This window comes from Dermacentor silvarum, chromosome 9 (assembly GCF_013339745.2).
Source record: "Dermacentor silvarum isolate Dsil-2018 chromosome 9, BIME_Dsil_1.4, whole genome shotgun sequence".
Lineage (NCBI taxonomy): Eukaryota > Metazoa > Arthropoda > Arachnida > Ixodida > Ixodidae > Dermacentor > Dermacentor silvarum.
The window spans coordinates 119958586-119981499 of NC_051162.1; the positions used below are offsets into that span (position 1 = coordinate 119958586).

Consider the following 22914-nt stretch of genomic DNA (forward strand, 5'->3'; position numbering starts at 1 on the left):
GTTTGGTCACCTGAAAACAAGGTCGAATAATGGGAAGAACTTGTTTTGAAGAAGCCTCAAAAGAATAAAGAAGAAGCCTGCTCAAAGACTATGTCTAAAACCTTTACTCGTTCAAATGAAACACTCTTTGTATAGTTTGTATATTGTGCTGTCATACATATTTTTTAAACATGGCTCAAATTCAAGGGAAAAAGATCACCGAATGCAGCGATACTTCGCGCTCTGAATTGCGACAACCACTACTACCTGACTTTCCTCAACGCGCCCAACATTGTGCAAGAGTACAGCAATCCTTCCTCCGACATTATGCAACGACGACAAAACCATTGCAGTGGTGGCAATGGTGGCACGACGACAGCGCGACAAGGACAACACGATGACACTAAAGGCGACGATGCGTCGTGATGCTGACGTCATGATGACGACGACGGAGGCCAGACGACACAACTTCATGGAGTGACATCCAAGGCAGCGAAAAAAGAAAAGAAAGCGCTGAGAACGACTGCTGTGCTGCGAGCCCCCTCCCCCCGAGTGACTGTTCCGAAATACGCACACAGGCGCCCCAACTCTCGGAGTCTGGGTCTCACAGAAGAAACCTGCGCAAGTTGCCGTAGCTTAGTGATTAGAGTTTCCGGCTCTCAACTGCATGTCACCACAATAGCACGCACTCGAGCCCCAGAATTTGCGCCAGTGGGCAACGTTCCTACGTTTGATTGTCACTCATTTGCGTGGTACACTTTCAGCAGCAACTTTGGCTAGCGACACAGGTTTAGAGAGAGGTACGTGCTGACCGCGGCTAAACACGGCAGCAAAGTGACGTCGCAAGTAAAGCATTATAGTTCATTACGTCTCACTGACCATCCCTGCAACACAACAAAGTTTGCCTAGTTACGCAAGCACTCGCGTGAAGCATGGGTGTTGTTCATACCGTGCATAACCAATTCGCAAAGAAAGTATGAATCTTTATGCCAAACCTATTTCGTATGAGCAATTTACACCTTTGGAAAGATACCAATAACATGGACAGTTATACAACCATATACATTGTTTTCTCTGGACAATGGCTATATGAGGATACTCTGCGAAGTCGGTGGTGTCCCACATTCCACATAATGAAAGCGACGCCAGCGCAACACGCTCTCAGAGCAGCTGATACCGCGAACGGTAAACCGATAAGAGCGTACCGCTCTCAGCCCGACTCCTCTCCTCGCGCACTCAGATTATTCAGCAAGGACGCTTGAAATGAGTCGTGCACGGTGTTATCTCTGAAACTATGCGCGATCCGGTCACCTGCTCACTCTCTCGTTCTCTCTGCACTGTTGCATCTTCGAGTGCTTTTGACAGATTAGTTCCTCGCTTGCGCTCTCATGTGGCAGTTCCAAAAGGCCGTGGGAGTAAGCAGGCATGGAATGAGTGAGCGCTTTGGCTAACCGGAGTATATCCCGAAGAGTGTACACCGCCAGGAGAGCTTAGAGCCACGTCGTCTCACGAGGTGGGTTTTGTTTTCCGTGCCGTCCCCACATAGATGTGCGGCATCGGCTTGCTCAAGCGTATTGACATCGTACGTGCCGACTTGATATCGGTATATCGTCGTCTCATCCGAACCTTCAAGAGATAAAAAAAAAAAAATAAGCGCAGGTTAGAAACTCAACACGAGCAGATTATATTCTAGAATTTATGAGACGCGAAGCAAAAGTTACTCCGATTTTATCTCATCCCATCCCTTATACAGCGCGCACCACAAATCAAGTGGCGTAGTTCAAACCATTTAGTTGGCTTCAGTGTCGGTTGGGTTCGTCGTTGTAGCGAAAAAAAAAAAATCGAGCCTCTCAGTCTTCCTGATTATTCTCGAAGAACTGGCTGTTTGTGTGTTTCCTGTTCTTGGTATTCGAGCGTAAGTCGGAGATGCAGTCTTCCACGTGGACTTCCCATGAATCTTGGTACGAACGTAAGGACAAGAAATAAAGGAATTTAGAGCGACAGAAAGCCGAGCAAGTCGTCGGGCATTCGTCGTATAAAAAGGCAGCCGTACAAAAGCACGTACACACGAGGAACACCAAAAAGAAGAGAAACGGCATTTTCGTTACCATTTTCGTTCTTATGTGTGTGTGTGTGTGTCTTTGTACGCCAACCTTGTCGTACCGAGAAAGCATTGTATGAAATGCAATATAAACCCCCACCCTCCTTACAGCCCCATCCTGCTCCTCTCTCATCCTCATCAATCGGCCTTAAGCAGGTCATTTTTGACAACGCCAATGCCAACGAAGTGAACAAAACGAAAGAAGCTATTCATTGGAGTACTACCATCGAGAGCTGACGGGAGGACAAGCTATGTATGCACGAAACATACCCTACTCAGACCAGTGGACGGCTCAGCGACGTAATTGCTTGTCTAGTTTGTACGCATTACCGACGAATACGTTACGAACGTAATCCCTCCACCCAAGCCCCTCCATCTCTTTGTTTAGGAACCCCGGATAGATTATGGACGTAGCCGCACCATTTAAGTGAATAAAGTAATCTTCTCCTCATGTCCCCATGCTGTAAAAACCGTCTTAATTGGCCTATGCGCACAGATGAATGTGTTACATTAGGTGGTAAGTTGGCGTGTTGATCCCGCATCCTGTATTTTTATATAAACTAATGGTATTGGAAACGCACTAAACGGGTGGTTGTCTCGTGTGTGGGGACGCAATGATCTATGTCAAAGTGGTCGACTCAGATCAGTTTGTTTCCTAAATTTAGGCCCCCTTTATTAGCGTTGTTATCTAAAGAGCGTGGTACAAGTGATGAAAACTTTAACACAGTAACATTGCTGCATGATAAAAAATAAAAAAAGGTCCGTACCTTTAATGTTAAATAGAAGCGTTAAAGGAGCAAATGCACGCGTTATCTCGTGAATTCGAGCAAGAACGCACTATTAACTTCTTTGTGGGGTTTTACGTGCCAAAACCAGTTCTGATTATGAGGCACGCCGTAGTGGAGGGCTCCGGATTAATTTTGACCACATGGGGTTCTTTAACGTGCAACACAACGCAAGCACACGGGCGTTTTTGCATTTCGCCTCCATCGAAATGCGGCCGCCGCGGCCGGGATTCAATCCCGTTACCTCGTGCTCAGCAGCGCAACGCCTTAGCTGACTGAGCCACCCCGGCGGGTTATTAACTTGGCAATACCGAAGAAACATCAGAAATGAACATGCAGGGTCTACCCGCCGGGGTGGCTAAGTCAGCTAAGGCGTTGCGCTGCTGAGCACGAGGTAACGGGATTGAATCCCGGCCGCGGCGGCCGCATTTCGATGGAGGCGAAATGCAAAAACGCCCGTGTGCTTGCGTTGTGTTGCACGTTAAAGAACCCCATGTGGTCAAAATTATTCCGGAGACCGCCACTACGGCGTGCCTCATAATCAGAACTGGTTTTGGCACGTAAAACCCCACAAAGAAGAGAAAGAAGAAGAACATGTAGGGTCACTAGAGATATCGGAAACATGGTGGGCCAGATAGTTTCAATTTGATACTGCTTGGGAGAGGAAAATGACTCAGGGAAAGTAGCTACGTGTGAGCGTCATTTCAGGACTTGGAGTAAATTGTCATAAAAAGAAAAAAAAAGCTTACGGCAATATTACGCATAAGTGATTCCCGTGCTTTACCGCAACTACGTGACTATACCCAGGACGAATACGTTGCGAAATTGCGTCCGAGCTATTTTTTAAAATTATCGAAAGTACGGTACCCTATTGGGTACCACGGTGCCAAGAATGATGTGTATCGAACAAATTAGGTATTGGTCCCTTCATTCTGCGGCTATTTTACTCAGAGTGCAATGTGCTTACTGGAGTGGGTGGGCTGCTTAGGTACGACCAACGAACGGCAGACACACACGCACGAAATATAGCAGTAGGTGCGCAGGTCGGAATGCGTTCTACATACGCGCAGCACTGGCAGAACCGCATATTGTTCTCGCAGGGTCAACGGTCGTATAGCCCAGCTCCGAGGTTAATTATGGCGTCCCGACCGTCAGCATCACGCTGTCGCTATGTACGTGGAATGCGGCACGTCAATCTGTCAGCTCCGTTGTCGAGCATCGATATAAGTGGGATGTGGTTCATGCGGTTCGGGAACACCGAACGCAGTTTTATCACAGGCCGGAGCAAAACAGCGGATAATGTATTTGCGCGCCACCGTTTCTTTTTGGTTTTTTGCATCCCTGTGCGGCCTTTTAATGAAGCAACAATTTTCCCATATGCGACGGGAGGTGACTGGTCGAAATATGCATTGAATGTGTTCAACAGCCATTGCCATTGAATCAGTGAAAATGCAATTGCCTCATTGTTGCTTTGAAACGTTAAACAACAACAACAAAAATATATTAGAAATCAGGAAATTAATTATTTAAATAAAAATGAATAATGAATTTGCCAGGTTCAGTGGCTGCGGTGTTAGGTTATTCTGCTTCGGCTCAGGGTCTTCTAGCCGTGCTGGCTTGTTCACATAGAAACGTGACTGGCCTAGGCTTTTGCGAGCTTCGATTTTCTCATAACAGAATGTAGGATCATTATCGACTGAAGTCAAGATCCGCAATCGCAGGCGGAATTTTGTGCTGCAGCTTTGGTTCGCGCAGTACGTTGTTCATGATGAAATAAACTTTAATTTTCGGGACAGTGTTCCCGAGTGTTTGAGCTCGGCTTTTATTTCGGAAAGTTGGCCACTTGGGGATAGTTGGGGAAGCATTCCTTCAGGCAAGGAAAATACGTTTTAGTGCGCAAAACGTGGAAGAACGGAAGAAGGCTTTTCTGTCGCCCTTCGTCCTTTCTTCCACGTATTGTGCACTAAAACGGATTTTCCTTGTCTGAAGCGTTCATTTCGAGACAGGTAACACTCACGTGACGTCACGTATGCCTTATCGCTACCCTATTTACATCATTCACGATGATTTTAAACGTGGGCCCATCGAGAGTGCGCGCAGGTTTTTCCATGCTGGCTGTTCAACAGTACGGAGGCCTGCATGGCGTAAGTGCAAACACCGTTATAGGGCTGGGTCGTACACTACTTTTTGATCTCGCCAGTGATAATTGAACTTCCTAAAAAGAGCGGAAAGAAAGACATCCAAAGAAAAAGAAAGGGCCTTATGGTCGGGTTTACTGTATAAGAATATTTGCGCGCCGTCCTTGCTACTTCGGATCGACGTCAGTAAATATTGCACTCGCTCTGAATTGGAGCCAGAGGACCGTCGTAAACGTCGAACGCGTGCGTCTTATTCTGACCGCAGCTAGGCGAGCGAATGGTGAACAACGTAACAGCGAGACATGTTTGCGGTTCTCTGCCAAAGCCGCTCAGAAACCAGCTGAAGCTGCCGGCTGTGTCGCTGACTGAGCGGGCCCAGAAAGCAGATCAAAGTGAAGGACGACGCCAGTAAGCTCAAACTGCATATTTATCGCCCATTACTTTCTTTGCGATGATCCAGTCCTTCAATCAGCGGATGGCTGGTTGGTCGCTTACTGCGACAGCTAAGAAATGGCATGTGGTACACGCATAACAAATCGGCTTATTAGCTATCTGTGCTACATTTGTGCCGGTGACCGCATCTGTTTTCAACAGATTACACGACGAACTAACGAATGATATCTAAACATTGGTGCAGCAAAAAATATACGTGTTCAAGCGCGGAATTCTTTTATTATAACGACATTTCCTTTGTCTTCCTCCCTGGGGCTTCACGCATCTGCTCGGTTCGTTTCTCACCGAGCAAATTGGACCAAAGTCGAAGAGAATTTAATAATGTGCTGGGCCGATCCCGGAGATTGTGATGTCAAAATTGAGCCAATACCGGAGATCGTGTTGAAATTCGTGGTCGCGTTGGTCACGATATGGAATCCCGTGGTGGTGTCTCTGGGTATCACACCACTCTCTTCGAGGATGGGTGTCACGCTTATCCTTCTTTGGTCCTTTATGTGACTTATGTAAAGGATATTTTTCAACTGAACTCCAGTGCATATCAAGAAGAAAATGCTTCATTTGCCAATCATTATCGATGATCCCTACCGTCTTTCTTTTGCGTTTGCGGAGTCAACCGTATCATAAAAGCAAAGTCATACTGATGAAGAAGGCGACACATCACAATTAAGGGCGAAAAGAAAATGCGGGAATGGCAGATGCGGGTGCACGCTGATGTCACGTGAGAGTATGCGGGCTTGATATCGCTATAACTGATTGGGTACGATATATGTCACAACGCCCTGATTAGGTATCGAGAGTTCGAAAACGACCAGCCTAATGTTGTATTCCGAGGGCACCGTTTTGACCAGCCGATAATTACGGTATAGAAGTAACCTGGCGATAGTACTCCAGGGCTATGGAAAACAACCAGTTAAACGTGGTATTAGCTTTAAGGGATACGTGCTAATCTTCTCCCATAAGAAAACGACATGCAGAGCTTGCAAGACAGACTTCTGAGTAGGCAGTGTGTTTTGTAAGAAATCATAACTTCACATACAACTGAGGTCCACTAACAGTTCAATGCACTCTATGCTATATGTACACGACCTGGATGATGCATGTCCTCCGGTGTACTGTTTAGTGAAGATCACGTTATACATCCGGAGCAGTGTAGTTTCAGAAGTATCGCAACACAGTAGTCCTCAAGCTTATATTACCGAAAGTGAAATAGACAATGACATAGGTGTGACAAAATGCAGAAATCAAAATTTCAGAGATTCACACGTGTAAAACGGATATTCGGCAAACATGCACATATTTTTTTGTGTTTAGGCTAAACATATGCGCGGCGGGTTGTTAGTTAAGTTGACCGCAACTGCATTTGACCGTGGCATATTGCCTGTGTGACAAGGATAAGACGCTTCTGCGTTAAAAATGGACTTTTAATGCAATTAACATTCTTACGATACTGTAAGCCCTTTCCGATATCTTTATATGTACGGATCTAAGCGTTTAGCTTTCACGCCATATTGGGTCACTGGGCGTGTCTCACTAGGTATGCTACACCAGTTATGCGTCATTGGGTATACGTCACTGGGTTCGTGCCGCTGGGTACGTGCCTCTCTTCATAATAGTCGTCCTAACTTATAAAATGTATCATAACCAATTGCCCACCAATTATAATATAGACGGCTAATCGCATTGACGTCGCCGAGCATTTCCAAAGGATGGATGCGCCACACATGTTTTTTAGGCCTCATAGTTACCGCGGTAAGCCTTTTCCACGAAAGTGAAGCCTACCCACCGCCATCATACCAAGTGCACGACAAAGCATCAGCATATAGCCGACAACAGGAAGCACTTCCGAGTATAAAACGTCTAATACTGCCGTACGGATCCTTAAGAGTCAGAGGGAATACGTTAACCAGTAACGAGGAATGTTTATGTTACACTTAGGCTAGCGTGCACACTAAACTGAGCAAGAACACATAAGCTGCGAGAGTACTACACCTGACACGGCTGCTTTTCCGAAGTGATGTGAAGGTAAGCGCTGGCTTCACTCCGGCTGGCAAGAAGCTCACGGGACTGCCACTCCGGGAAATGTAATTTTAGACCTCCTTCGGTGTAATCGTAGAGTCTCCGACCGGAATTACTAGAGGGAACTACGTGGCAATGGAGTACTATGGGAGTTTCAAGCACGACGGTTCAGCAAGTATGGGAAGGATAGTTTGTACTTGCATTTGCCTAGCTTCGTTCTCCTAACTTTGAAAGGCATTGTGACTTTCCAAAGTGCCCATTTTTTACTAAATATGCTAGAACTCGTAATGCAACAATTCGTAATTGTTATGCATACGCGCAGTGCCTAATTGCCATCTGCGTTTAGGGGAAAAAAGAGCATTGCTTCGGAATAATTAGGCCAGTGAAGACGGCTAAGACGTATTAAATAAAGTCACAAGAATGTCCGAAGCCACAAGTACTAATCAAGACAATCAGAAAAGATAAGACGTATTCATGTAACATCATTTGGAGGGTAGCGTAACCATATCAGGGCCTGAGTCCTTCCGGTAACTTTGGTAGCAACGTTACATAAGGTTATTACCTGGAGATAAATTTCCCTACTAGAGGCAATGCCCACCTTGATGACGTGGAAGAGAGCTCGAAACGGAAGATTTCTTAAATCGTTATTATTATTATTGTTCGACTTTGATTCTTTCAACTCGCCCCTCGCGCGAGTTCGTGCGCCATTGGATCCACCCGCGACGCTGCGGCGAAGGCATCCTGCAGACTCACGCACGTTTCCGGCGCGCCTACCGCCGATGGGCGTCGCCCGCCGGAAAGTCGTGAATTGTGTCTTACGCAAAGGGCAGGCCTTCCCCACGGCAACACGCTCACGCCTGACCGTGAATCGGGAATGGCGGCGCGGCCAAGCCACACTGACGCTAATGGAGAAAACAGCTACAAAAAAAAAAAATGCAATAATTACAAGAGCAACAACGCAGAACAGACAGAGACGCGGCCGCCGATGGATATCTTTATTTCTTCGAGACGCGCAACCTGCTGCCCTTCTCTGGGAAGTTCGGTTACGAAGGAGTTACGCGTGAGTTTTAGTTCCGGTCACATTTCTGCGTGTGTGTAGGTTTTTTTTTTTCCTTTTTCCGAGCGCCTATATGGCAGGCTCGTCGCCGAACACTTCCCGCTTCCGCGTCTGTGTTTTGTGTGTGCACGTGCGAGTGTGTGCTTGGCTTGCTTTTGAATATTTCCTCCCATGCTAGTGGCTGAGGGTCTTGTTTCTTTGCGGAGATACTGAAATGGTTTTCTGCTTTCTGTCTCTTTGGCTAGCTATAAATGCGAATAGGATGAGGAGGAGAGAGGAAGAGAGAAAGAAAAGATATGGAGGCTAACCGGACGTGCGTCTGGTTTGCTACCCTGCGCGGGGAGAAAGGGCATTAACGTGTTTATCAAGAAAGAAAGAAAGAAAGAAAGAAAGAAAGAAAGACGGGAAGGAAGAAAGAAAGACGTGCGATGGAAGGCCTAGAAGGTGTGAGCAAGTGAGGCTGCCAATCGCCTCTAGAATCGGTCACTGAGGTAATTCAATGCGCGAAGCTGCTTACGCACTCATTCCAGTAGAGATATATTGGAAGCAGGAAATTTGGAAGGCTGCTGCACTGCAGCATACGCGGAACTGGGTGTTTGTTTGTGCATGCATGCATACGTGTTTCTTTTTTTTCTGAAAATAACCTGCCCTTCGCCGTAATCGCTCAGATGTGCGGCGGTGTGTTCTGAGAGAACAAGAGAAACCGACAATCTCTCTGGCAATCCACGTGCAGGCATTCAGCTCCCCGTAAGTTCTAACTGACAAATCCCAGAATGCTTTCTGTACGCAATAATTCTATCTCAGCCACCGACACGCTATGCAGGACCATACCGAGGGGGTTCAGTGGTTATGACCATCTGCTGCAGGGCACGAGGTCATGTGTTTGTCTCCCGTTGTGGTGTCTCTCATGAGCCGCTGGTACAGTTGCACTTTCAAGACTTTAAGCGTCAAGATTTCATTTTTTGCTTACAAATTTTCTCAAAGCTTAAGGGATTCGCTGTTGGCAGTGTATATCACAGTCTTTCGAGAAAGACAAAATTTCCGCTATAAAGTAGTAAGTATCACAGCGTGGCCAGCAGGAACGACACGGAAGATCACCGGGCTGTTCGTACGGAGATGTGATGACACACTGACTTGTTGATTTCGCGCAGCTGCGCTTTTGATGTCTTTACGACGTTCATTTGTTCAGCTTCGTTGCCCGCACACCTCTTCCGCAAAACGCCTATCCTTTAACCGTGTCATGCCGCCGTTCACATTCTGGCATTGTTGATACAAAAAGAAATAGAAGAGTGCATCATCATTAGCATTATCACCAGCCCCACTCTCATCACCCCTAACTTCCTCTCTTCATCCACATTCACGGTCACATCTGTGCTTCTGCCCCCCTGCGAAAGAAGTTCCCGGCTGTACCACTGATGGTAGGCGTCTGGTTTTGTCTGCACAGAGTACTGTTCATTTCTTCTGGTAGATGAAACGACTGGTGGTTCTCTTTGTGCTTAGTTTCCTGCGAACATCTATTACAGGAAGCCTCGTGGGGTCAAGGCCACATTGCCCACGTCATCATTTTTGATACGCTGAATTCGATACCTCAAGTGGCCGATTTAGATGTGGGAATCGTAACGCAACGCCTCTAGTGGCGTAATTCGTGCGCAGCAGCGAAGTTTCGTTTTGGTGTAGTTAAGGAAACCAATTACTAAATAATTTGTTACTTTTACCTGAAATAGATATCAATCGTCGTTTGTTAGTAATATGTTCTGTACATCCAGATATTAAGGTGGACATGTTGTTCCAATTTTACTTGATCGGGAATGTTGTTTTGGGTTTGTGGGGTTATCGAACCGCATTGCTTGATTGACTTTTTCCTACTGGCTATTGCATCGTACACCGCGCAATCGCCAGCAAATAGACGAGCGTGTATAATGACCCGAGAAGGGAGATGAGCCATGGTAAATGTGGCAGGAGCTATGTGTCAGCTGTGTCACAGGTCAATGAACTGCTATGCAGCGACCTATGCGATAAGTGAATATATGCAATAAGTGAACTTATATACAGATTAAACTAATTTTATGTTTCAAGCGTTCACAGGAGACCTCTGCTATTTTTGTGCTCTTGCCTAAACGATTATCACAAATGACATAACTTTCAAATTACGTTTTGAGTATTATGTCAAAAGAAGCTTTGCAAAGCACATTGCACAATATTGCCTCTGTTTGGAATGCACTACTTCCTGTACAACTCTTTTATGACTTCAATAGAAAGACTGCAAAGCCTTTAAGCTTTTAAGTGCGTATACACGCAAAATTGCCGCGCGACTGGCCGCTCCAGGCACTTTGCCTGTATTCGCGGGCTTTCATGCTTGTGAAAACACTTTTTATGTAGCACGTATTGAGCAACAGAAAGCTGTATCGGGAGTTTTTCGTGTTCCTCTACAATTTTCTCATTGACACGGTTCACCTAATTATAATATTTCAGAAGTTGATGAAATAAATAAGACCATCTAATAATGCGGAATGCAAAAAATCATCTATGTATCTCCAAGCGACTGCAAACAACATTAACGTGGTTCTGTCCAGCTACATGGTCAATTGAATATTTTTAATGTTTGGCTCAATTTACATGGGACACCCCATATATCTCCATTCCCGTGTACTCGTTAAACTAGGCTCAACACAGGCAACGTCTGCATACACACGTAATTTATTTTCATGTTTTGTCCCCTTACTTTTTAGACGAACCAACGCTACTTAGCACAACCACACTAGTTAGCCCTCTTTCTATCACAACAATCCTACACCTCTGTTTTCTATTGTCCTTTTTTTGAACGTTTGAACTTCCCTCACATTACTCAATGCACCACCTTATTCTCATCTTCCTTCTTTGAAAGTAGGGGAATAGAAAGCAGTTGCTTGCATGACCAAGACAATTCCCTTGCCAAAATGTTGGTTCGAGTGATATTCCTAGTTCAACCACTGTTGAGCTCTTCAAGCCTCCACCTTCTTGCGCAAGTTCTGTCTTGTTTTAATTTCTACAAACGTTTTGTGTCAGTAACCGCTTTACAGGATCAGCATTCTAAAAGTGACTGACCACTAGCCAGAATGTGTTGCGAGACATTGATGGAAACGAAATGACCTTGATTTATCGTGATGGGATCCAGCATGTTGTTCGTGATTTAAGCAGGAATTATAATTTTAAATTGGCAAAGAAATTCTCAAAAACCAGTAAGTGGCGTGGCCTGGCGGTAAAACCTTGGTACTCCGGATGTAGTATACGATAAAACTGTACTTAAGTCGGCTTTTATTAAGTACAACATACTTACTGCTTAAAATAGCAGTTCATGCATTATCAGACGCTTGTGCTTTATTGTATGCGTATTACGAAGTAAAGGAAGTCTACGCCAATGAGCGCCACACGCGTCCCACAATATGTGGCGGCGCAAATACTGCTGTACGCGCCCGAGTTGATAAGTACTCAGTAAAGACTCAGTAAAGACTCAGTAAAGACTCAGTAAAGACTCAGTAAAGACTCAGTAAAGACTCATGTAAGACTCAGTAAGACTCAGTAAAGACTCATAAAGCCAGTAAAGCGCATAAAAACTTCAGTAAAAACTCAGTAAAACTCAGTAAAAAAACTCCAGTAAAAACCATTAAAACTCAGATACAAACTCAGTTAAAAACCAGTAAAACTCAGTACAAACCGTAAAAACTCAGAGAACTCAGCAAGAACTCAGCCAGAACTCAGCCAGAACTCAGCCAGAACTCAGCCAGAACTCAGCCAGAACTCAGCCAGAACTCAGCCAGAACTCAGCCAGAACTCAGCCAGAACTCAGCAAGAACTCAGCAACTACTCAGCAAGAACTCAGCAAGAACTCAGCAAGAACTCAGCAAGAACTCAGCAAGAACTCAGCAAGAACTCAGCAAGAACTCAGCAAGAACTCAGCAAGAACTCAGCAAGAACTCAGCAAGAACTCAGAACTCAGAACTCAAGAACTCAGAACTCAGAACTCCAGAACTCAGCCAGAACTCAGCCAGAACTCAGTCAGAAGTCAGCAGAACTCAGCAAGAACTCAGTAAGAACTCATTAAGAGCCCGGTAAGAGCCCAGTAAGAACCCAGAGTTGTGTGCTCTCCCTATGATTCAAAGTGCCATCGACTAGTTGCGCTGTAAATGCGTGCCACCGCTACAATATACGTGCCAATATTACCACAAGCGTGGCTACGGTAACACGCTGAACTGCGTATCACGTGTAAAAGCGTCGTTTCGCTTTTACATATAACTAAGTGTTTGTTGCTACCAGCTATCTGCGTTAGTGATGTTCTTTTACGTGACTGAATGCATCAGTTGAATATTTATATCGCTCACTGCATATGTGTTTACGTATAATGAAAAAACAAGAACCAGTTTCTTTTACCGATAGTTTATCGTAGAACATTTAACAGAAACAGGAATTCAAAAGAAGGTTTCTGGTATTATGATACCGACTAAAGGTACTTTTCCGCACCGAGTAGATAAAAGTAGGAATTTTTGTCAGTACTCCGAAGGGGAAAATTTGGTGCAATGATTGCATCTTTTGTGTTTTTCTCTTATTTAGAGGTTTGCATACTTTCACAGATATTTCCTTCGTTTGTGCAAAGGAATACACTTGTAGTACCACCTGATTAGCGTGTTTTTTCTGGTATGCGCAACAACCTTCTGAGTAAAATATTAGTCTTTAAATTACTAACAGCAAATAAATAGTTTCGTAAAAATAATCTTGCGACGTTAAAGATATCCAGGGCTGGGGGAGAAACCGGTAGCGTAGATTCAATGCGCTGTGACCATTTATTTTTCAGACTTGTAGACGGGTGACATCATGCATGATGCCATTCGATTCACGAACGATCAGCCTGCCTGCTTTGTTTGATGATCCGCGCTTATCAGACATGGCGCGATATCGTTCTCGACATTTCCTTCATGATTATTTTATGACGATACAACAAAAAGACGGACCGCCAGTTCGACGTTCATATGTTCGATGGCATGGGCCCTGCTGCAACAGCACTACTCTTAACAGGGTCAATCATTAAGTTAAATAATTCAATTCTTGGGTTTTACAAGTCAAACCACGATGTAAGGCACGCCGTAGTCTGTGGCTCTGGATGAATTTTGGCCTCCTGAGGATCTGTTCCTAGCTAAGCACGAGCGTATTTGCATTTTGCCGCATCAAAATCCGGCAGCCGCGGCCGCAGTTGAGCCCGCGACCTTGAGCTCAGTGGCGCAACGCCACAGAAACTAAGTTACCGCAACGGGTTGGTACGCGCATGAGAACACAGATAAAGTCGCCCTTGCTTTAAGTTGTTTGTTGCAGTTCCGTTTTAACGAGGTTTGATCGCGACAAGCTTGCCTAACTTGCAGTGCAGATGAATAGGGCAGGCCGCTAAAAGCCCAGCTTAAAAACAGCAGACGACATGTCCACACCTTGGCGCTCGACTGAAGGAGCATGCAACACGCTACACATGCAGCCCGGTCCGGCCCCACACATTATGCTTTGACAGCGGTGCCGTGCACCACGTGTGAATCAGACATTCAGCGGGGAGATCAGTATAAGCACACAGCACGAGACAAGTACTTACTGAAGTCAAAAAGTATCCTCGGGTCAGCCGACGCTGCTCTCTTCATGCACGCTTCCACGCAGCCCAGTCGGTAGCATGCCTCCGCGTCAGTCGATGCACAGGACGGGATATAGATACATCCCGCTATTCGCCTTCTACGCTATTGACGAAAAATGTGCCTTATTACTGGCGCAAAAGCAGATGACAACGCACACACACGTGCTTAGAGCTGACGACGCGCAAAACGCCCTATACACGGAGACCACGAAAATACATGCAAAACGGCGGTAAAAGCAAGTGCTTTTACCGCGATAAAAATAGCAATGTTGCCTGTTAACTTTTTTTTTTCATTTTCGCTAGGTTTGGCGAGAAACCATTTAAAATATTTCTGCCGAGAAAAACTCCAGTAACTTCTTGCAAAGCTGTCAGCTACACACAAAGTGTAATACAGTAAAATACATTTTTGCGCAAATTACTATTGGCGGCGTTGACCCAATGCTTTAGCATCGAGAGAAATGTTGAGGAATAGCCTCCGAGATTACCTCAGCGACGGCTCGTCGTTACAATCTCTAAGGCCACAGTTCGATCAAGTTGGCCACAAAGCGACCGTTCGCTAATGGCCACGAATCACCACTGTTTTCGGTCATTCTGTTCGTTTTTTCCGTCTTGCGTATTCAGTGGCAAACGTGCTTAACCAATACGCTGAAGGTTATTTACTGAGGAATGAGGGCGCGAGCCGACGTCAACGGCATCAGTCGCGAAATGTTTTGTTGTGACGGGCAGGTCGGGCTTGCTGGTTTGAACATGAGTCTCCATGAGTCGCTTCTTGGTCGCCATTTACAGATGTTGTAAAACCTGAATAAATCAAGCAGCCTAGGTGACCATTTGTTCCCGCCCTGTTTCAAAGGGAATGTCTATAAATATCATCATCATCATCATTGCGGTTGGTCGCACGACCTCTGCCAATCGGCTGTGTGAATGGTGTGAATGCACTTATGCTCTGCATTTTATTTACGCGAGGTCGCCTTTCTGCAGGCTCTGTAACGGCGTGACAGCTTGCGATGTTGCGTAATAGACATTTTGGTAAGCACCAGTAGGATCCCTGCATGTACGTACCGATAGGATCGAAGCACAAGTTCAAAAACCAGTCATCTGTTAGTACTGCGTCGGCTTATGCACGCATTGATAAGCATTGATAAGCACGAACCAGTGGCTGATGCCAACCACGGTTCGTGGACAGCGGAAAGCGTAAGTTTGGGCTAGTTGGTACGCTTACAGTGAAAGGCTACACGTGGGTGGAGGCAACTAAACACGGACAACGCTGTCAGTGTTTTCTTGCAGGGTCTCCTTTCTTGATTCGCCAATGGAGAAGGATGGGATTAGGAGAGGTGGGACAGTAACCTCCAAAATTAAAAAAAAGTGAATATTTGGCTTCTGATAGCCGCGAATATCAGAACGTGAACGCTGACAGTTGCCTAGGATGCCTGGCTTACTACATTCGATGACGCAACTTATGCGAGAAAATGTAACGAGAAATCAATGGAACGTTGTCTATAGAAAACTTATTGAGCAATGCACAACGGAACCTCTATTGAAATATCGTTGTGCGGCCGCACTGAGTGTTGGATTTGCATTGCATTTCACCTGAATCAATGACACTTCAACAAATCGACAACGGAAATTCAATACTCATTTTCGTAAGGGATATCTGTTTACGTACACCTATTTTCGCCAAGGGCTTGTGTCAGCTTATAACGCAGTACGCGTAAAACGTGCACAATGTCGTCACTTCTATCGTCTACTACTACTTCCACGTCTTTTCTTCTATTACCGGGTAGGAGTCCGCTTGCGAGTCCGTTCACGCCCTCCCGTTCCAATCTGCACCATTGCCGCCAGGTGCGATCAGGCACGACGAGGCATTGCTAAGCCGCCGTGTGTTACCAGAGGTTCTTTTTTTTCTCCACCTTCCTTCTTTTGTTTTGTGTTCTTTCGTTCCTTTTTGTGCTTTGGTACCTTTCGTGGCGTCTATCGCTCTTCCCTCTCCTGTGTTCCGTGTTTACCGGCGTTCGTGTCGTCTGCTAGTTCCGTCTCTTCGTGTTTCTTGTACACGCAAAATATTTGCTTGCGTAGCTTCCTCGTTCGCCCGTTCTTTTTTTTTTCTGCGAGTGCGCGACGTTGCTGTTTTTCCTGTTTTTAAGCTGTCTCATTATCTTTTTTTTTGTCTCTTTTTCTTGCCGCCTCTAGTTCACCGGTTGTAAAAGAAATTGCGCGCGTTGCTGGTTGTGAAAGTTGGCTTCCGTTCGAGTCGTCGTCTACGTGATCAGTTTGCGTATGCTGTGACCTCACCTTATCTTATCCGCTTCTAGGATTCGTTATCTTATAATGCTCGTAGAATTATAAATACATGCTTGTTATTGTTCTTGTGGCAATTTCTTCCATTTCATGACTCATGCCCGCGATGAAGTATAGGCCAGGAATCACGCAACGGCTGCAAAAACATTTATACGACTCAACATGATAGGCGAGACCTTAAAGCAAATGGCAAGTACACTTCAAGGAATTTCCAGTATTGTGAAGCGCTGGGATGACAACAAAAGTGATCAGTTGACTTGGTTATTGTTGTCGTCGTTGCTGTCGCAGAGACCTGCGTTGTATTTTTACAACTATCAAAAGCAGTTTTTCATCACCAATAGTGTCTTCGATATTTTTCTATGATTCGCTCAATAGACGTAGTGGCTTCGGGCGTATTGATAGTAAAAAAACAAACAAAAAAAAAAAAACGCCCCTAACGCCCTCCTCGCAAGTGCCCCGGAGAGCCGGCGATGGCGGGCTGAGGGCCCCCGCATAATTAGCAACAGCAGGGATGCCCGGCAGGCCCGTGCACGCTGACAGGACGCTAGTTGCGCGGTCGGTAACACGCGCGCTGATCATAACAACAAAGCGCAAGTTTATTCGACGAACACACTCAGTTGCTTGTGCCACGATCACTCAGGTCAACAACAACAACAACTATATGCACTTACTCCCGCATTCTTAAGTTGAAGCCATGCTTGACTTGATTTAAACGACGCCTGTCGTGAACGCGCCGGAGGAAACGCAGTGAGCGTTATAGGCATTAAGTCAAGTCAAGCATGTGCTCCACCTTTAGATGCATTTCTGAATATGGGGGCTGGACCCGGATCGGAAATTGTTCAGCCGAAAGGTCTATACGTGACAGTCACGAAATGCCTGTCGATTTGGGCTTCTCCTAACTGACCTCCAAAGAGGCACCGGTTCAACGCGATGAGAGAAACAAGAATCCTGAATTACTGGATAAGATAGCCACGCGGAGGAATTGTGGTCTATTTCAATGAGGTGTACGATTGAAAACCTTTATTCTGAAACTTTAAATATTTGCGTCTCGAAGCCAATTGGCCGCTCCGACGCAGACTGAGCTGCTGGCTCCTCGTTGATTGACATCTGATATCGAGCGCGCCGCCGCACGCCGTCAGCCTTCACTAATCGTCGCACGAAAAACGGTCGTGGAAGTCCCTTTTACAGCTTCGCCGTAAATGCTGGCTGATATTGAGGCGCAAAAGCATGTATGGCAGACCAAGTGAGCACTTCGCAACCGATTTAACCAAAGAGCACTGATTCACTTCGCCGAACAACCCTTTCATCTGCCACTGCTCGTATGTTTTCACGGCGGTTGCGTAGGCTCGGCTTTCGCGCTCTTCTCCAGTCAGCCGTACAACGCCCTGCTTTTGTTCTATAGCGCGTGCCGTTCTTTCGTTCCGCGAAAAAGCGTCCACTTGCACTTCCTCTACAAGTCGGCGTATTTTCGTTTTCCGCACTAAACCACGGCGCTTGCCTTTGTTTGCCGAGGCCGTGGCCTTCGCTTACATAGTTTGCATACCAGACACTCTAGGCAAGACACCGTTAATTTAGTCCATTCCGCCCCCCGCTCGAGATATTTTTGTCGACCCCTAGACCGCTGTGCAATACGTTTACATGCGATGGAATGCAATGAGCGCTTCCACGGGCGTGCCCCGAATGCCGCGTAAAAGAACATATGTCGTTTTTTTTTTGTAGGAAAGTGTATATTCTGATAATAGAACAGCTATATAGGCATGAGCTGGCCGGCCCCAAGGAACAACCGTGCTAGCGGTGGCCGTTCTGTCGCGGCTGCTCGCAACAAGACGAAGAAAAACAAATGTTTCCGGGACCGTGAAACACTTTTTGAGCATTGTAAAAAACAAAAACAAAAGACATTGCCGATGTATTAATGAGGCTCCTGTAAACATGTGAGCACCATATTATTGCACTGCGTGCAGCATGAAATGTACGATCTCGTGTGGAAAGCGGTCAACAGACGCTTGCTCTCTCATCCGCAATGCGCGTCATGCAGCGTCATCGAAAGCATTTGGTCCATCAACGTTATTGGCTGATTTCGTGATCGCGAGAACATGCTCAGCGATACATAATCGCTGATTTTGCGTTAAGGCAATGAAAACTGCATACGTGTGCGATCTCAAAAAGACAGACGAACAATTTCATCTTTGCGCTGCGTGTTGCTGCGTCTGCTGAGCGAGGACTCCGAGATGACAGCGGCGAGCTAGTAGTCTACCGCGGCCGCCGCGGGGTGTCGCGACGAGCCATTTCGCCGCCGCGACAATAAAGTTTTGTCCGGGGCTTTGCCCTCTTGGCTTCTTCGCTGTGCAGCTTCCAGCGCGCTGGCAGAGACGAAGAGACAAGCTGGGTATCGGTGCCATTCCAGTTACTTTTCCGCTTCATTGCATAAAACGACGTTTTGTTAAGAAAGTATAACTGTAGCGCTAATGCATTTCTCCGCAAAGTTCGGGAATTAATATCTCGAAACTGGTGTCATCCTGGGAATTCGTTCCAAGTGGATCCGCCTTGGGAACTCCACGGCTAGAATTTGTACATTGCAATATGACCCATAAGATAATTAGTTAAAAACTTAATTCGTGAATTTTTTTAATCAGTCAATTATGCGTTTCATTTTTTTTTGCAAATAATGTCAGCCTCTTCGAGTAGACCACCTCATGAGCTAGAATTGTGCTATCTGCCGCAGGCAACCTTTACAAATTTTTGAAAGTATTCGCTCGAGCAACCTGCATATTGAATCAATATATTCTGCGGCATGACATTCGTGGGACGACGTACTTTAATAGCGAGGCCATTCTATGATTAGTTAGAAAAGTGTTTCAGGCCCCCTATAATTTGCAGAACAAAGACAAAATTTTACATAACGGCAACGTGATCGCTTTGACTCAGTTGACTTGTTGAATATTTTGGCACCCTTCTCCGCTGGCCAGGTTAGTGATTGCTCACGTCTGGCGATCCAAATCACTCCTAATATGACTTGCATGAACCCGACCAGTTGCGCTAAAGCTGCCTTTCTGCAGGAAGTTTGAGCTAAAGCGTTAGTTGGCCTAACGTTTCATTTCGCTTCGAATAACTCGCGTTCACTTGCATTCTTATGGGAAGGCCTAGTTTGGCCATATGAAGTGTGGTAATAGGATGTCTTTTTTAAACATAAATAAATGATAAGAGGGGAAGTAAATTGCTGCTGGCACTTGAACGGCGGTCAGCAGTTGGAGGAGGGGCGTAGGAGATATAGAATATCTGAGAGGTGAGTGTAAAGGAGACAACTATCTGCGTACATACGACAGAGCAACTAGGTCAAAGTTATCCATAATTCGCTTGTGGAATGACGTCCTCGAGAGAGTTTGTCACCCGGTGCCGCACGTCCTCACAGTATATCTTACATACAACAGCCGTGTGACGAGAAGGGAGTGATAAAAAAAAAACCCTGCCATTCGAGGAAATGCACTGACGGACTTCGTGTATGCTATACGCGTCGCACGAGAAGCGAGGGAAAACGCGTTTATGACATCTCTATGTGTTTTGCATTCGGCGCGTTGGGACGCTCTCGTTGGATGCCTCAAACGTCATGTTTTCCTTAAGCCGTTATTAGCTCTGCTGCAGTGCTTTCGCCTGGCTCCCGGCGGAATTGGCGGCTAATCCTGAGGGGGACGGCGGAGGGGGGGGGGGGGGATGCCGTTTCCTTCTTCCCAATTTGAAGCCGATACCGGTTACGTTCGACGACACGGACATCGATATGTGTCAAGAAGGGGCTCAAGGCAGTTATTGCTGTAGAATTATCTCGAATGGCCTGTCATAATACGGCAATAACTGTTTATGGGTACTTGATTTCTGATTCTGTGGCATTTGTAGCAAGAACAGTAATGCTTCTTATAGGGGAAGAGCTTATCAGAAAACTAAACTTTGTTCGCCTCCACTTGATAGTCGATCTTAAATGCGCGTCTTATGTGTCGGCGCGCTCTCAGCTTTATCCTATAGCGAACGATTCCTTGCCTTGCCTGCATAAATAGAACGTCAAGCATGAGCCTCTATCTGTTTGCATATGCTGTAGCTTCATTGTGCTTTATGTTGTTGCTGTTTCTTTTCTTTAGGCCATCAGAAATTGTTGTACCGTTACTAACTTGTTCATTAATATTTACAGCTTATACCTCTTTTACAACTTCGCCTCAAGCCTTGTGCTTTATGCCACCGGAGGCGCAGACCCCGTCAAGCCATTGTAATTGTGGTTTTTTGTCTGCGCTCCGAACACAGAGTATGTTGAAAAACTCACAAGGTCTCTTATGTTATCCCTAAGACGACGGGAAGGCGAAAGCCCAAGTGCCGAAGCATTGAAGACGGACGCATGACGTACACGTACCACTTAATTCGCTTAGTGTACTTCACTTAGTCATCCCTCTCAGCTCCAAAGGTCTAGGGTTCGACTCCCACCCAAGGTCGAGGATTCGTAGCCTTAATTCAAACCAGAGGTCGAGGGTTCGTATCCTTAATTCACACCGAAGGTCAAGGGTTCCTAGCCTTTTTGTACTCTTTTTGTGCTATTCGTGTCGCCGGTGCGTTTTCGTTCAGTCGACTCACTAATGAGACATGCAAGGCTTTCGCCTTAATAAATACTTAATTGATTTGGTTTAATTTCTCCCCTTCAGATTGCGGTCTAAAGGGTGCGGAGGAGAACATACGAACAGCCATGTCCTCGCTGTTCACGAGCAGCCGCCTGTCGGACGAGTTGGACGACCTTCGTAGTAGGCTGAACGACCAGTACTCGCGGCTGGACCGCGAGTACCGGTGCTACGAGAACCGGTACCACGACATCCGGCGCAGGCTGTTCGACGGCAGTCCGCTCAAGCCTTCCGTGTGGACCTCGCTCTCCAACGACTCCGAACGCTTCTGCCTGCGACTGGACGTCGGCCATTTCGACAGCGATGACCTCGAGGTAGGTAGAGGACTAGTAGAAGAACACACCACACTTTTCAATACTATACACGAGAATAAAAAAAGGAAGATAGGGAACTCACCCAGTCCAACATTTCCCCTTTTCGGTATCACGTCTTGCAATTTTATTGTTTTGTTTGAGCGTGATAATAATTTGCAGGAATCTTGAGCAAGCTTGAAACACTGTTACAGAAAGTGGTAAGGAGTTAGTAAACACTGCAACTCTGGCACCGGATAGAAAGCAAGATATTGCAATGCCACAAAAGAAAATCTTTCTCGGTGTGCGAATGTTGGAAAGTATTGAATAACGAATCAAATAGTGTCCTGTTCGATTAGGTCTTCCAAGCGAATAGTCAGTATTCGTCAATGCGAATATTTTTCGAGTACTTTTCCAATATATTAAAACGTCAACTGCGCCGAAATAAACATAAAGCTTGAGCGCAAGTGTGGTAAACTTTCACGCTTGCGGGCATAGTAAAGACATAAAACATGAGAACTTGCTTAGTTGAGCAGGCGATGTCGCTTAGGTGGCCATACATTGCAGGTTGTACGGCGATCATTCTCACTCTCTGAAGAGCCCTGTGCATGCGAAGGAACTACTTGTTAGCATTGAATGCTACATTTGTGCTTTTAATGAACAACGCTTCATAATGCAGTATGCGATGACATACATTTGCTAAATTTAAGAATACTAGGATCTGAACATAGTTTTATATTGTGATAGCGCGGCTGGTCATTATTCGAAAGCTATTCCAAGAGAATTCGATTTTCGATTCGATTTGCTCATGGTACTATTCGATTCGTATTAGAATCGGTCTCGAAAATAACTATTCGCACACCCCTCGAAATTATTTATTGTAAAAATTAACTAAATAAGCGCTAGATAACTGAAGGCTAAGTAATCCAATTAACACCAAAAAAAAAAACATTCGTAGACGGAAGAAATAGTTGAGGTAACTGTGCGAGAAGTTACCTTAAGAAAAGTAGTTCAATAAACAGCTTCATTTAACCTTAACTGAGCCAGCACTTAAGCACTAGACTACACTTATGAATACCGGATAAAAACGTTAACAACGTTTTTATCTAACGAATTGAAAGCATTGTAACACTTGTTTGTATTGTTGTATTCCCATCCCTTATGTAATACCCCTACTACGGGGTCTTTAAGGAAATAAAATGAAATGAAATGAAACCGGAGCGGACGGCACTGCTATGCTCCAGAAAGCCTTGATGGCTATTGTACTCCATCGAAGTTAATTCATGCGAACGCTCGAAAAAAGAGTTAAATGTGAGGCTATATATTTTACTCCAAAAGCTAATACCAGCACTCCCTTTGTTAAATGACAGTCCCGACTGGCCGTTTCAGAACGCTCCGGCAACTGCACGTGTTCGGTAAAGGAGAGAATTCGTATTTCGAAGATCAGCATGCATGCTCTAAAAGTTAATCAGGATTTATTAAACATATTGAAGCCGGCTTCATT

The 22914-nt window shown here is 45.6% G+C and overlaps 1 protein-coding gene across 3 annotated transcripts in view; it reads left to right on the plus strand.

Moving 5' to 3' along the window:
• Window positions 1-22914, plus strand: part of LOC119464171 (alpha-crystallin A chain) — a 46138-nt gene that overhangs the window by 17633 nt on the left and 5591 nt on the right. For 2 of the 3 annotated variants that reach the window (XM_037725027.2, XM_049656458.1), the window contains exon 2: window positions 21148-21434. In XM_037725027.2, the coding sequence (XP_037580955.1) occupies window positions 21189-21434 (246 nt within the window). In that variant the 5' untranslated portion in view covers window positions 21148-21188. Of the gene's footprint in view, window positions 1-1089; window positions 1493-21147; window positions 21435-22914 lie in introns of those variants that run through there. The other variant, XM_037725028.2, reaches the window with a different exon arrangement.